The sequence below is a fragment of the Zootoca vivipara genome, chromosome 12 (assembly GCF_965207765.1).
Source record: "Zootoca vivipara chromosome 12, rZooViv2.hap1.1, whole genome shotgun sequence".
In the NCBI taxonomy this organism is placed as follows: domain Eukaryota; kingdom Metazoa; phylum Chordata; class Lepidosauria; order Squamata; family Lacertidae; genus Zootoca; species Zootoca vivipara.
In genome coordinates, this window is record NC_142595.1 from 35,258,507 (window position 1) to 35,272,872 (window position 14,366).

General features: G+C 48.4%; 1 protein-coding gene across 13 annotated transcripts in view; it reads right to left on the bottom strand.

The window, feature by feature from the left end:
- Positions 1–2,527: 2,527 nt before the first annotated feature.
- PPP6R1 (protein phosphatase 6 regulatory subunit 1) overlaps positions 2,528–14,366 on the bottom strand; it is a 49,990-nt gene continuing 38,151 nt past the window's right edge. For 3 of the 13 annotated variants that reach the window (XM_035134594.3, XM_088655795.1, XM_060281617.2), the window contains exons 16-23: positions 12,825–12,882; positions 12,579–12,727; positions 9,867–10,015; positions 9,257–9,431; positions 8,678–8,760; positions 6,457–6,553; positions 5,400–5,525; positions 2,528–5,045 (exon numbers count right to left, since the gene is read on the bottom strand). In XM_035134594.3, coding sequence (XP_034990485.3) covers positions 5,042–5,045; positions 5,400–5,525; positions 6,457–6,553; positions 8,678–8,760; positions 9,257–9,431; positions 9,867–10,015; positions 12,579–12,727; positions 12,825–12,882 — 841 coding nt within the window. In that variant the 3' untranslated portion in view covers positions 2,528–5,041. Of the gene's footprint in view, positions 5,046–5,395; positions 5,526–6,456; positions 6,554–8,677; positions 8,761–9,256; positions 9,432–9,866; positions 10,019–12,578; positions 12,728–12,824; positions 12,883–14,366 lie in introns of those variants that run through there. The other 10 variants (XM_035134593.3, XM_088655792.1, XM_060281616.2 and 7 more) reach the window with 6 other exon arrangements.

The following is a 14,366-nucleotide window of genomic DNA, read 5'->3' on the forward strand; positions in this document are numbered from 1 at the left end:
GGTAACTTTGGACCACTGGTGATCTGTTTAACTTACCTCACAAGGTTGTTCTGAGGGCAGGGGAAAGACAATCATGTTTGCCACCTTGAGCTCTCTGCTGGATAGATGGAATTTCAGTGTGTGTGTGTGTGTGTGTGTGTGTGTGTGCATCTATTGTTCAAAGCACAGAAATGTACAGATCAGAAACAAGGCCTTTCCTGGGGTGGCACCCCATTTTACTGAATGCCCCTCAGGACTACCTGGCTGCTTGCCTACTGGGACACTCAATTATGTTTTAGTTTGTCTGCTCAAATCAATTGCTCTGTGGTTGTTATGCTACGAGTCCAGCGGATGGCATCACCTCCTACGGGATGTCCTCTCCATCCAAAGAAATAGCAAAGGGATTTTGGGAAAGGTGGCAGGCTCTTGGCTTTCACTACTCTTGATTTAAGCCTCCAGTATCCAAGCTACAATTCCTATCCAGGCCCCTTTTCTTCCTGGCAAAGCCACCTGCCTCTAAGACCATGGGCTCTTGCAACAGAGAACAATTTATTTGCAGCTATGTGTACGTAGTGAAAAGGTAAAGGTAAAGGGACCCCTGACCATTAGGTCCAGTTGTGACTGACTGGAGTTGCGATGCTCATCTTGCATTATTGGCCGAGGGAGCCGGCGTACAGCTTCCAGGTCATGTGGCCAGCATGACTAAGCTGCTTCTGGCGAACCAGAGCAGTGCATGGAAACACCGTTTACCTTCCCGCTGTAGCGGTACCTATTTATCTACTTGCACTTTGATGTGCTTTCAAACTGCTAGGTTGGCAGGAGCTGGGACCGAGCAACGGGAGCTCACCCCGTCACAGGGATTCAAACCGCCGACCTTCTGATCGGCAAGCCCTAGGCTCTGTGGTTTAACCTACAGCGCCACCTGCATCCCATACGTAGTGTAGACTTGACCATTTCAGGTTGAAAAAAGGGGGAGCTATTTTTTTATGTTCCTTGGCTGCAAAACAAACAAACAAACGCCTCAGGTAAAAAGCTAGCACATTAGGGATGATGTTCCTACCCCAGCCTACTCCTTGCTCTGCTTGATGTCTACCAGCAATGAGTTCTTTGCATAATAAAACCATTCAAAACTGGAATCCTCCACCTGGGCTCTGAAGAAAGGCCGTAACTCAGTGGTGGAGCATTTTCTCTGCTTGCAGTAGGTCTCTGGTTTAATCCCCAGCATATCCAGGTAGGATTTATTACTGTTTATATTAAACAAATGCAGAGATTGCTTCACAGCATAGAGCCTTCAAAGCAGTGTACATGGCAAAAGCAGGACAGAACACACAAATGCAAGCTCCAAGAACAGTAAAACGAACTCAGCTGGAAAACTTTGCTTCCTATCTTCTAATAACTGCTCCACATGCCCTCGTATAGTTGTTAAATAGCACTGGGGACAACAACAGTGTGCCCTGTGGCAGCCCGCAACAGAAATGCTAAGGGGGCAAGGAGCGTTCCCACAGTGCCATTCCTTGCAACCAACCTTGCAGGTAGGACTGGAAGCACTTAAAACAGTGCCTCTCCCAACATGCATCTCACAGAGCCCGTCTAGGATTCCACGGTTGAGTGTCAAAAGCCAGACAGAGAGAGCAGCAAGGTTGCTTTCCCCTTGTCCTTCTCCCTATGGGGATCATTCGCCAGGGTGAACAAAGCTGATTCAGTCCCCAGACTGAAATGGATCTAAATAAACAGTTTCATCTAAGAATGTCTGCAGTTGCTCAGCCACCATCGTCTCCATCACCTTCCCCCAGAAGGTCTATTAGTAACTGGCTGATAACCAACATAGACTAGAGCAGGCATAGGCAACCTTGGCTCTCCAGATGTTTTGGAACTACAACTCCCATGATCCCTAGCTAACAGGGCCAGTGGTCAGGGATCATGGGAGTTGCAGTTCCAAAATATCTGGAGAGCCAAGGTTGCCTATGCCTGACTAGAGGGTCCAGGGGTATTTCTCTGTGTGTGTGTGTTTAAAAGGAGTGGACACACCACTGCCTCTTTTGAAGTGGCGGGTACATTTCTGAAACCATGGGAAACCACTGCCAGCCAGTGCAGACTAGGTGTCTTCAGCCTGCTGCCTTCCAGATGTTTTGGACTACAGATGTTTAGGAAAGGCTGGTGTAGTCAATACTAAGCTTTAATGACCAGTGGTCCAGTGTGCTGGACTAGGACCTGGGCAAACAGGGTTCGAATCGTCACTCAGCCATGAAGCTCCCTGGGTGACCTTGGGCCAGTCACCATCTCTGAGCCTAACCTACCTCGCAAGATTGTTGTGAGAATGAAATGAGGAGTACCACGTACACCACTTTGAGCACCTTGGAAGAAGAAGGTGGTGATAAGTAAAATAGCTCTTTCTAAGGTGGCTTCCTATATTGATAGTACAGTCCATTCTGTAACATCAGGACTCTACCACTGGTGTGTGTGATTTTTTTGGGGGGAGGGGCGACATACGGAGCAGGAGGAGGCAGCTAAGGAACTATTGTTTCGGAGAAAAACACAGCCAAGTCTATTACGGCCATAGAATCTCTTTATTCAAACTGAACACACACATACACACACACAGGGAAAAAGAAAAAAAAGAAATTACTGACATGGCATGACGCAGACAACGCGAAAGGCCACTTCTGTCCTTTGTGGTTTAAGAGCTTCAAGAAATATTGCCACTTATATGGGGGTGGGAGAAAGAGGAAAGGGAGAGATGGGGGAAAGGGATACAAGTTTACTGACCACCTGGAAGTAAAGAGGTGGGGTGAAGCGTGCTTAGTGCTTACGCAAAGGGAAAGGTTCCTCCACCGTGACTTTGCTTCCTACCACGCTCAATGTCCCGAATCAGACCTCCACAAACCTTGGTATTAGATCTTCTTGCCACCCCCACGCATACACCGAGCCCCCAGGGGCGCTGGGTGTTACGTCCCCATCCAAATCTCAAGGTGTTCTTGGCTGAACTTTTTTTGCAATGCACTTGTCCCAATTCTGTAGTCAGAGGCAAGGGTGAGGCAGTGAGTTCTTTTTCCTTTGAACACTATAAAAAGGAGCTACAGAAAAGTCCAAAGCACGCCAACAGCTCGATGGGAGGCCAGGAGAGAGAGAAAAAGCAGTAATTCTGAGGCCTTTGGTGGAAAGTCCTGTTTCTAGGAGCCCCAAGAGAAAAGGAGCAGGATCTGGTTGGGGTAAGAGTAAGAGCTCCTTGGCCTTCAAGGGAGTGTAACTGGGAAGTGGGGGGGGGGATTTCTCTTTGGAACAAAGATTATGGAGAAGGGGAGGCTGCAAGATAGGTCCCTAGGGCATTCTACCGGGGTCATTTTGGTCTTTTGTGTTGTTAAGTGCAGGACTCTGAGCCAGAACTCTCAAAGAGGCAGGAGAATTTGGTTTTAAGTAGATGGAGGGGGGGGGAGAAAACCGCACCCACGCAACCCAAAAATATTCGGGGATGCAGGGGGAATAAACTGGGGACCTAAAGTTACTTTTCTACAATGTACTTACTGTAGTTCTGCAAGGTGAATCCCACCACATAACCCCAGAGAAAGAAACCCTTCCTGTTACTGATGACTCCCGAGGGAAAAGATTGCAATATTTGGATCCAGTAGTTGCTGCAGTTAGGAGCAGGGCTAAGGATCATTTCCAAAACCAACTATAGAACACGTGCTGCTGGCATGGGTATCATTCTCCCCCCCCCCAATGTCTTTTTTCAAGAACCACTACCATGGGAGGGAAGATGCTATGACAGGGTATCGCGCTTCCCCTCCCCACCATGCTGCTGCTTGGCTCTGCGGGAGAGACTGTGGGCTTCCGGTGAAGCTCTTTAATAGTGATAAGGAAACAAACCAATACTGGAAGGAAAGTGAGTGGGGAAAGCCAAAAATCCACTGGGAGGAGGTCCAGCTTAAATCTCAGTGAGCTGGTGGATGTATGCTGACAGTGGGAGAATCAATATGATGGAAACTTTAGGGTCAATCCAGATTTCACATGGTTGTATGCACACATCTCTCCTAAAAATTCTTTTTACTGAGTACACTGGTTGAAGAACCCCAAATGATGGTGATGTTTGGGGAGGCAGGTGGGGGACGGAAGCAACTATTTTCAGCCAGGAGACAAGGGAGGCTAGCCCTGCCTCCCTCCCCTTGGCCACCCATTGTTTCCTCTTGGATATTAGCTTCAAACAAGCGTCACGAGGGCAGAAATATCACGATTTCATCCCAGCGTGGAAAGGACAAACCCAGCACCTCTCACAGGACCACACCCCCTTCATTGCCCTTCCTAACCCTACTTGAGGCAGTGGGCCTTCGGAGAAGCCGCTTTAGGCAACCTCCTGATCCTTCTTTACCCTGTGAGATAATTCTGCCGTGCTAATCCGACCTGCCACCCTGCAGGCAAATTTGGAGACGGGGGGGGGGGGGGCTGGGGAGAGAGGAGATGTGGCAGACTTGTGCTTGCAGGTGTGGCTGTCAGGTGGAAGAGCAGCCCTCAAAAACAGTGGCAAGATTGTTGCTTGGTGGGCTTTTTTTCTCCTCCCCGCCCTATTCAGTGTTACCCCCCCATCAGAAGACCTCTGGTACGATATAAGCATAAAATTTAATTGCATCAAAACAGACAGGTTTTGCTCAGTGCAGCAGTGTGTATGTATGCATACTGGGAGGGAGGGGGCGTAGGGGAAAGAGGCCAAAGGAGGAGAGACAGATCCCCCCCGCCCTGCAGAATTCCTGGGGGAGAGGCACTCTTTTGCTGGGCTGTGCCAACCAACGGGCCAGGAGGAGGAAGATGCTTTTGCGCTTGGAACGCCCATCCGTTTCTCTCGCAGGTTCTCGTCGGTACCAGGTCCTGGTTTCTTCAGTGATTGCTCGGGGTGGGATAGGGGGAGAGGCTGGGCTCTTTGGCTGCCCCTTGCTGCTTTCTCTTCTGCCCCCCCCCCACCTGCCCACAGGGGTGAAGGCACCGGAAGGACTGGGGACAGTCCCTGGCAAAATGGACTTGTTCGAGCAAGCAGCTGTGGGCCTTCCCCAGTGACGAGACCCACGGAGAGGCTTTATCTGGGGAAAGATAAGGACGGGGTGTGAGTGCATATTAACCATTTCATCTACAGCTTACACACGTCATGTTAAGGAGGAATGCGGGTATTCCCGCAGGAGGGAAGGAGCAGCTAGCTGTGCAATCCAGGGGTTTTACATCACGTGCGGAATTCAGCATCTCCTTTCGGTATTGAAAAGCAAGAACGAGCTTCTCGTTCTCATGACGTCCGAAGCAGAAGAGAGGTTCTGTAGGGGGATCCCACCCTCTTCCGTGACCCAAGGACTCCCAACCCAGATGCCATCCTTCCTACATCCTGGGCAGAGCGATGAGCAGTTCGCAGGCTCATCTCCTCTCAACTACATGCAGTTCCTCACCTGGCTGTCGGCTGCTGCTGCTCTTCTGTCTGTTGGGAGCTGCTGTGCTGGGGTTGCGGAGTCTCTGTTGTCCCCTGGAGCGGCTGGGCGGAATCAGAGGTAGTTGGGGGAGGCTCTACTGTGCTGCTGAGGAAAGAGGAGAGGGAACTGGTGGCAGAGCACAAGTGAAGCACACACACACCCAGCTGTGGCCTGGTCACACCACACAAACGTTGGAAACGAGTGTCAAATTTCACATGACACACACTCTTCTCACAATCAGATTAGAAAAGGAGGTCAGATCTAACCAGTGATACAATCCAGGCCTTGAAATCTCTACCTTTCCCTTTTATGTGATATGTGTGTGAGATATATATATATATATAAAACCACACAAGGAATATGGCCTCTATATCTGTTTCGTTGCCTCAACAGGCTGTGTTTCTCCTGCAGAAATTAATGGTCCCCAGCAGGGTGGATAAAAATCAATGATTTTTCGATGTTTTTAATTATTATTTTTTAAAAAATTAAACCTAGTCTCTGTGTTTGAACCCACAGCGCCACCCGCATACTAATCTATGGTTCAATGTGAATGAGCCGTGTGCTGGTACCTGTTGCTGAAATCCTCTGCCCCTGCCATGCTGCTGGGAAAACAAGCAGTGGCCTGGCCTGCTGTGCCACCCAAGCCTGGGGTTGTGGTTCCTTTCTCTTTTGTTTTTCAGAAGTAGGATCATTACTAGATCCATGTGCCTTGCTTGCTAGGGGGCAGAATAACATTTACCACGGCAACCATCAATGTCAAAGGCTGGTTATTTTTTTAAAAAATGTTTTAACTCCACCAACTAGACACTGTGTGTGTGTGTGTGTGTGTGTGTGTGTGTGTGTGTGTGTGTTTGCAACACGTGTCTACACACACAGATATATATTTTAATACACTTCCAATATACCTGACGACTTTTGGGGCATTTTGTTGATATTAGTGTACTTATTCATCTTAAAAATCAGGTGCCTATCCTTTAGCAACCTTTCATGGGAGCCAAGAGCCACCTGTGTCACGGATCACACCTAACCATCTTACCTGGCTACTGTTGTCATGGCGACGGGATTTGGTGGGTCACCCCCTTCTGGGGGGCCTGTGTCTGGAGTGGGAGGTTCCTGTTGAACACTAGAGGTTTCTGCAGGGGTGGGGAGAAAAGGAGGGAAAGAAGTTCATTACTAAGTGGATAAATGGGGATGGGTGCATCACGTTCAGAGGCAGCAGACAGGCTCAGAAAGGGTTACGTATGAAAGCCAAGCCCCTCTCAACTGCTGCAAACCTCACCTCTACGGAGCTGCTATTTCTGAGCTTCCAGGAAGAAACCGCCTGCATTTCTCCCCCTCAGGGGTCTTGCATTCATATGTACTAGAGACACACAGTAGTGAAGCAGAAGGCACCATAGTCGTTGGGTGTTTAAGGAAGCTCACACGATGTCAGGGGACCTTCCTACAGGGAACCTCCCGCCATCTTGCTGACCAGCACTTCGCCCAGTGAGAGCAGCAGCAGTGGGTCAGGTGGGAGGAATGAGGAAGTTAGAGGGTTGGAGGAAGCAAGGCTCAGTGATGTTGGAGAGCCCTCGCACCGCCTTGACCAAGAGGTGGAGGGGAACAGGCAGCCCCTTCTGGCACCCGAATTAAGGCGCGCCACTAAACGTAAGGTCGGGAGGAGGCGTTTCGGGGTGCCCAAGCTCTTATGCTGGTCACGCAATAGGAAATGATCACTCCTGGATTCTGCAAGTGACTAGGAGGTCGTGTTTTCTGCTGTCTCTGCACTGTAAATATTATGCACAATAAAACCGTTAAAGACAAGCACGGACTTGGGTGTCTTTACTCGAGAGTATCCGCAACAACACCATTACACACGACTAGGTGGCAGCAAACTCCCACAGCTGCACAAAAGAATGTGCTGAAGAAACTCCTGGACTCCCAGTGGGCTGATCATCAGGGGAAGTGGCTTAGGGTGGAGAGGGAGTGGCGCAAACATTAGAAAGATGGGCTCTGATGTGGGAAATCCAGGCCCCAAACCCTCCCTGCTCAAGGTATGAAGCTCACTGGATTTCACCTAAACATTAGGAAGAACTTCCTGACAGTAAGAGCTGTTCGACAGTGGAATTTGCTGCCAAGGAGTGTGGTGGAGTCTCCTTCTTTGGAGGTCTTTAAGCGGAGGCTTGACAGCCATCTGTCAGGAATGCTTGATGGTGTTTCCTGCTTGGCAGGGGGTTGAACTGAATGGCCCTTGTGGACTCTTCCAACTCTATGATTCTAAGTTGCTCTCTCATCCTAACGAACTGCTGAGATGCTAAGGGAAGGGTCCATTACGCCAAACTGCCCCCTCTCTACCACGTCTTATATTTATTTTTCCCTCAAAAAAGCACACTATGGCTTATTTTCAAGGGATGTCTTATTTTTTTCCTCCTCCTCCTGCCGCGGCCGGCATTGCTGCAGCGCCTATCACTATGTCTTATTTTCGGGGTATGGCTTATATTCCTTGAATGCTTAAAAATCCTGCTATGGCTTATTTTATGGGTATGTCTTAAAATATGAGAAACAGGGTATTGCTACTGTTGCCTTATAGTCGTTTGTGGAGGACAGAAGTCCCTTGTTGACAAAGGGGAGGGGAAAAGAGAGAAAGGAGAAACTTGAAGAAATGGGTGGTTGTTCGCCTAACAAGGACCATGGGAGCTATGCCTCCTCCAGGACCCCTGAGGTTTTCCAGCCAATTGGGGGCCTTTAGCACTAACCAGGCATGAGGTGACCGCTGTGGTCACTAGAACTTTATTTTTTTCATTTGGAGGTAGGTAGGAAGGAAATCTATTTTATGTTAATGGCATCATCTGGGCCATGCCCTAGGTTAGAGCAGCCACTTCTATTAAGGCAGAGCAGCCAACCACAGATTTTATTTAGGTCACAGAAGTCAAACTGCCAGCAGCCAGGTCCCAGTGCTACCATCCTACGGAAAGGACCGGCTGGCCAACTGTTTGCCTAAAGCACACACAATCCAAATGTCTTTTCCCTCCAAAAGGGACAGATCACTTGGCATAGGTGAGGGACTGAGTCTGCAGAAACATTCGGGCGAGCAACCTAGAAAATGTGTTGCTCGATCGCTCACATGTTTGCAACAGTAAGGTAAACCATTTCACAGTGCGCAAACCAGCAGGTGCCAAGGAGTGTGGAGAAGAATAGCTGTGTGGGAGGGAAGAGAAGAAGCAACACCTCATATTCTGGATGCCATCCTGTGTCAGAAGATGTAGGTCGCCACTCACCTCCTGCTGTGGATACATTGCTTTGCGTCACTTCCTGAGGGGGGGCTGCAGGGGAAGCAGGGTCCACAAGTGCTTTGGGGGGCCTGGAGGCCAAAAGGATAAAATCATAAGGTGGGGGTCGGGGAGAGAATAAAGATCCTTCTTTAATTTCAGTTTAGTTGTATGCCTCCAACTTGTAAAATATCAAGGCTGTGCACAATATACGCAAGTACTGTACAAGAAAACAAAGTAACATAGAAAAAATGCAATATAATCACTAAATGGCTGTCTAACCAAGGAAGCTGAAACAGTTGCATACCTGAAAATTCAACAAGGTGAATGACTACCTAATCTCTGCTGGAAGAGGGTCCCACAGCATGGGTTTGGAAACATTAATGAACTGATTCCTGGTTCCCATTTTTTTTCTCCCACAGACCATTTGAAAATTGCTGAGTGCCGTGGTGTGACACTTAATGATTTTTCTGCCTGTTGTAGCAATTGTAATGTGCTGTGCTAGATGTCGGCTGATTTTTCACTGTATTTTCGTAGTTTTTTTAATTTCTTACAGATTATATTTTATTGTATTAATGAAGGCCTCACCTCTCTTGCTGTATATGGGGTTCTGCAAATGAGGCCCAATTCTTATCTGTGGTTGGGCAGGAGGCATCTGAGTTGGGCCGATCCCACACCGCTGCTCCTGTGTCAGCTGCCGCAGGCTGCGAGGACACCATAGATTCCGAGGAAGGATCAGAGGGGCTATCTGCCCAGTCAGGATCTGGGAAGAACAGATTAGAAAAGGAGGTCAGATCTAACCAGTGATACAACCCAGGCCTTGAAATCTCTACCTTTCCCAGATACTGATGATCACATAAATGTGGAGTGTGTGTGTATGAGAGTGTGGGTGGGTGAGTGGGTGAGAGTGAGATCACACAAGGAAAATGGCAGGAAGATGAAGGCAAAACCTACCGGTATCCCTCTCCTGCTTGAATTACCAAATCCTCCAGTTTCAGATAAATTATTTTCCCATGTAGCCAAGAATTGGTATGGCTGCTTCCTCCCTCCCACTCCCAAAGCTTGTCTGTGTTGGATTCTGCTGTTCCTTATTTGTAGCAGAGCTTCCCCAAGTCAATAAGCAGATGCGACAAGCCTCCCTTTCACCCAATACCAAATCCCCCAGCTTGGACCCCATGGGTCTCTCTGGAGCCCTGACCTCCTAACGTTCTCTCCCCCTCCGTCTGTTCACCGCAACCGTTGCTGACATGTGTGGCATCTCCATCGCCCCCACCAGGATCTTCCTCCTCGCCTCCTTCTCCCTCTTCTGAGTCTTCACTGTCCTCACTATCAGTGCTGCCAAGGCTCCTGCTTAAAATGAAAAGAGGAGATGGGGAAGAAAGGAAGAGAGGTATTTTAGATCATGCACACAGCCGTCAAGTTTCTCCATCCCAACCCTGTTGGACAAATGGGAGATACTACCACTCTCTCCACACCAGAAACACATGAAGCTGCCACATACTAAGAAGGACCACTGAGTCCCTCTAACCCAGTATTCACCTACTCTGACTGGCAGCAGCTCTCCCTAGCTCTTGGGCTCCTACCCCTGCTACACAAGGTACTTTCCCCTGGAGGTTCTGAGGATTCTGCCTGGGTCCTTCGCTATGCAACCCGTATGCTGCCAGACACCCTTCAAGCACTAACTGAAATGCCAGGAGGAGAGAGGAATGAAAGAGACCAGGGCTGTGAAGGAGAACACAAGTGAATGGAAAGAAAACAATCCAATAGGATAAAGTAATTTGTGGGGTGGGCTAGCTGATGAAAAGAAAAAAATTCTTAGATCTAGCTAGCAAAAAGGCCATTGCATTTGGAAATGCTAATGGAGAAGGGGCGTAAAACAGTGGCCGGTCCAGCTGTTTTGGATAGCAGCTCCCATCATCTGTTATACCATTGGCCATGCTAGCTGGGGCTGATGGCAGTTATAGTTTATCACATCCGAAGGAAAAGCCATTGCCTACCCCTCCAATATGGGACGCGGTCCCAGCTCCTCCAACCTAGCAGTTCGAAAGCACGTCAAAGTGCAAGTAGATAAATAGGTACCGCTACAGCGGAAAAGTAAACGGCATTTCCGTGTGCTGCTCTGGTTCGCCAGATGCGGCTTTGTCATGTTAGCCACATGACCTGGAAGCTGTATGCTGGCTCCCTCGGCTAATAACGCGAGATGAGTGCCGCAACCCTAGAGTTGGTCACGACTGGACCTAATGGTCAGGGGTCCCTTTACCTTTTACCCCTCCAATAGGTTCCCAACAAGCTAAAGTACAGAGAGAGAGGCAGAAAGCAGGAGCTCCACAGGGCTTTTATAAGACGTAGGCAACAAAACAGGGTCTCTCATTCAGTGACAAAATTCCCACTTGTTGCAAAAAAAGAGAAAAAGAACGAAACCAAAAGAGCAGAGACTGTAAAACCCAGCCTTCAGTATTAGTTATTAGACTAGGTAAGCAAAAAAGGGGGGGAACAGATCCCCCAAAGGAACATATAATTGGCATAAAACAGAAACCATCTTCAGGGGGACAAATAACGGCTGGGAAATAGGAGTGGGGAACAGCAGACTTAAAAGACTGGCCATGTATGTTTAGAAGAGAGAGGCAGATACTGTACACCAATTCATCACAGTACGGGATTTCATTACTACTAATAATAGTGCTATAAATTATTAAGCAATTTAGGCTGTCCCGAGTACTGTACAAATTAGAAAGCAGCCAGGCCCTGGCAGAAGGAAAAAAAGGCTTCGTAGAAATGAAGCCCTTGTGGGCTTAGGAAAGCCACAAAGCAGTCACCTTATTCCTTGACAGAACGACTTAAAACTAGGTAATAAAGCAGACCTGCGAAAGAAAGAGAAAGCAGCTTCTAGAAGTTCTGCCTAGGAAGTGGGTGGGAGAGAGCTGTTCCCCCATTTGAGGATGCCCTCTTCCCTATGAGCAGAAAGCCTCATCACAGCAAGTCTAAAGAGTCTAACTAAAGCAGTCTTCACCAACCTGGTGCCCTCTAGATGTTTGGGGACTACAACTCCCATCAGTCCCAGCCAGCATGGCCGAAGGCTGATTTAAAGAGACAGGACACAAAAAGGGAGGGGAAAGAACAGGATGACAACAACTGAGAAAAGTGCACTTTACATAGGACATAACAAGACAATGAAAGCTAATTTTATAGGAGTCAAAGCAGGAGAAATATGAGCTCATTGACATTAGTTCATTGACGAGGACGGGCCTTCACTGCAGTGGCTCCCCGTCTGTGGAATGCTCTCCCCAGGGAAGTTTGCCTGGCGCCTTCATTATACACCTTTAGGTCCAGGCAAAAACGTTCCTTTTTAACCATGCCTTTGGTTGATCTGATTGACATCCTATGCCCTTTTAAAATGTGGGGTTTTGGGGGAGGTATTGGGTTGTTGTTTTTATTTTTATTATGTATTTTGTGGTTTTATATCTTGATTTTATTCTGTGAACTGCCCTGAGACCCCCCCGAGTACAGGGCGGTATATAAATTCAATAAACAAATAAATAAAATTAGGGGAAAGAAAAAGGCCTGTACTCTGGTATTTACTGCTGGGGAGTCAGTCAATGTTGCACTTTACCAGCTGCATCTTATTCACTGTTCTGATTATTTTAACACACTTTATATCCATGTACACCACCTTAAGGCAGATTGTACCAGGTGGTATATAATTTTTTTTTTTACAAATATTAAATGCATAAAGTGTGCTTGGAAGAAGTTTATGAAAATCAAAGTGTGCGCAATGAAGACAAAGGAAAATTCTTCTGTGTGAAGGGAGGAAAGTAAGAGCGAAAGGAACCAATCAGCACCCTTAGTCCAAAGCCCATTTGGCACACCCCAGGGGTGCCAGGAAGTCTTTGGCCAGGGGATCGTCCCCTACCTGACTGTGTCAGGCTGTGCCATACTAGAAGAGACAGCAGCCTCCTTCTCCTGCCAGATGTCCTCCCCGTCAGAACCGTCAGCCTCGTCGTCATCGTCAAACTGCTGGATGCGCTCTTTGTAGCAGATGTCGAAGAGGTTGGAATTAGGCTGTGAGATAGGGGTGGAGGAGAGAGATGGATCAGAGCCCAGGCCAGATGCAGAGGGGAGGCAAAGAGGAGTAAAGCTCTAGGGGAGCGGATCTTACGCTGTCGTCGTCAGCATTCAAGGAGAAGGTGATGTTGGCCGTCTTGTCAAAGGGAGCGCTGGAAGAAAGCAAGAAGACCAAGATGAAGGTCGGAACGTGACTGCACGTAGACATGCGAAAACACCAAGGCCTAGTTTGGGAAAGAACATAGCGCTGAACCTACCGCAAAGCTTTGTTTTCTGGCAGGAGAAGGGCTTGCCCCTCCCACTTGCTCCACTAGGCGGGGCCATGCAAATTAAGTTCCTCTTACCTCAAGCGATTGGAGATTTGGGGCGCAGGTGGCATGAGACAGAGACAGCAGATTGCCTAAGGACATCTTAGTTCATATAGAGAGGCGACTTCTCCCCACATGAGCATTTTCACAGATCCGCCTCTCCCACCTGAGCAGGATCCCCAAGCTATCGTGCGCTTTGCCTCAGAACTCTTCCCATAAGAACTAGCTTCAGATCCCTTTTCTGTTCCCAATATTATCTATGTAATGGCAGGGACTGCCATAGTGGCAGGCAGAACTAAGACACCTGTGAGTTGCTGCCAGGAGAGGAGAAGCCACCCAGGCCATCTACCAGCCATTGAATTGTAGAATCTAGGAACCTTTTGCACAATATGGGGATCAAACCCATGACCTAGAGATTAGGAGTCTCATGCTCTACCAACCGAGCTATCAGTGTTTTTTTCCATGCCCTTGTTGTTTTGTCCATCTTATTTCCAAAGGGTTCAGGGCACAAAGCTATAAAACACACATACAAGAGGGAAGCTCAATATGTGCACATGCAGAATCCATCTGGGCTTTCACTTCTAGTCTGATCTGCTTGGGTGGTGTACCCTTAACTGGGAAAGTGTTAGGTGGAACTGCAGAGATGCAGGGGACGGATGTAGCCCAACACCCCCGCCTGTGGCTGGAGAGGAACATAGCAGCGTGTTAGGCATTACCTTTTCAGCTGTCGGAAGTGAGCACTGCAGGGCAGATAGGCAGAGAGAGAGAGAGGGAGAGAGAAAGAGAGAGAGAGGCAGACACATGAAATCAGGGGGGCTGGGAAAAGAAAGACTGCCCTGGGGTGGGGTGAGCGAATTGTCCATGTCACCCTAGACTCCCTCTATTGCGCTATTTCAGCCCTTTGGAAAGATGGGATTCATGCTGAAACTGCTGCCAAAGGGGGGGGGGGCAGAGGACAAACTCTTGGGCAATCTTTGCTGAGAACATTCAATATTTAGATGGTAACAGGACCCAGCAATCCAAGGCACCTTCTTCCTTACCAGGCAAGATGATCTAGTTAGCGAATTGAGCAAAGCACGTTTGAAGTCAGAGACTCGGGTGGGAGCTGGGTCTGGAAGAAATCTCATTCTTCCTCCCCAAGAACCTAGTCACCCTTCTATTCCAAATGGCTGACGGAAGCTATCCTGCCCTGCTTGTGGGCTTCTCGGAAGCATCCCAATGGCTAGAAAGGGATGCAGGATGCTGGACAAGAACAACCTTTAGTCTGACCCACTAGGACTCTTTTCATGATCCATTTTTTCCAATGATCCAAAGAACGAGGCTGGAAA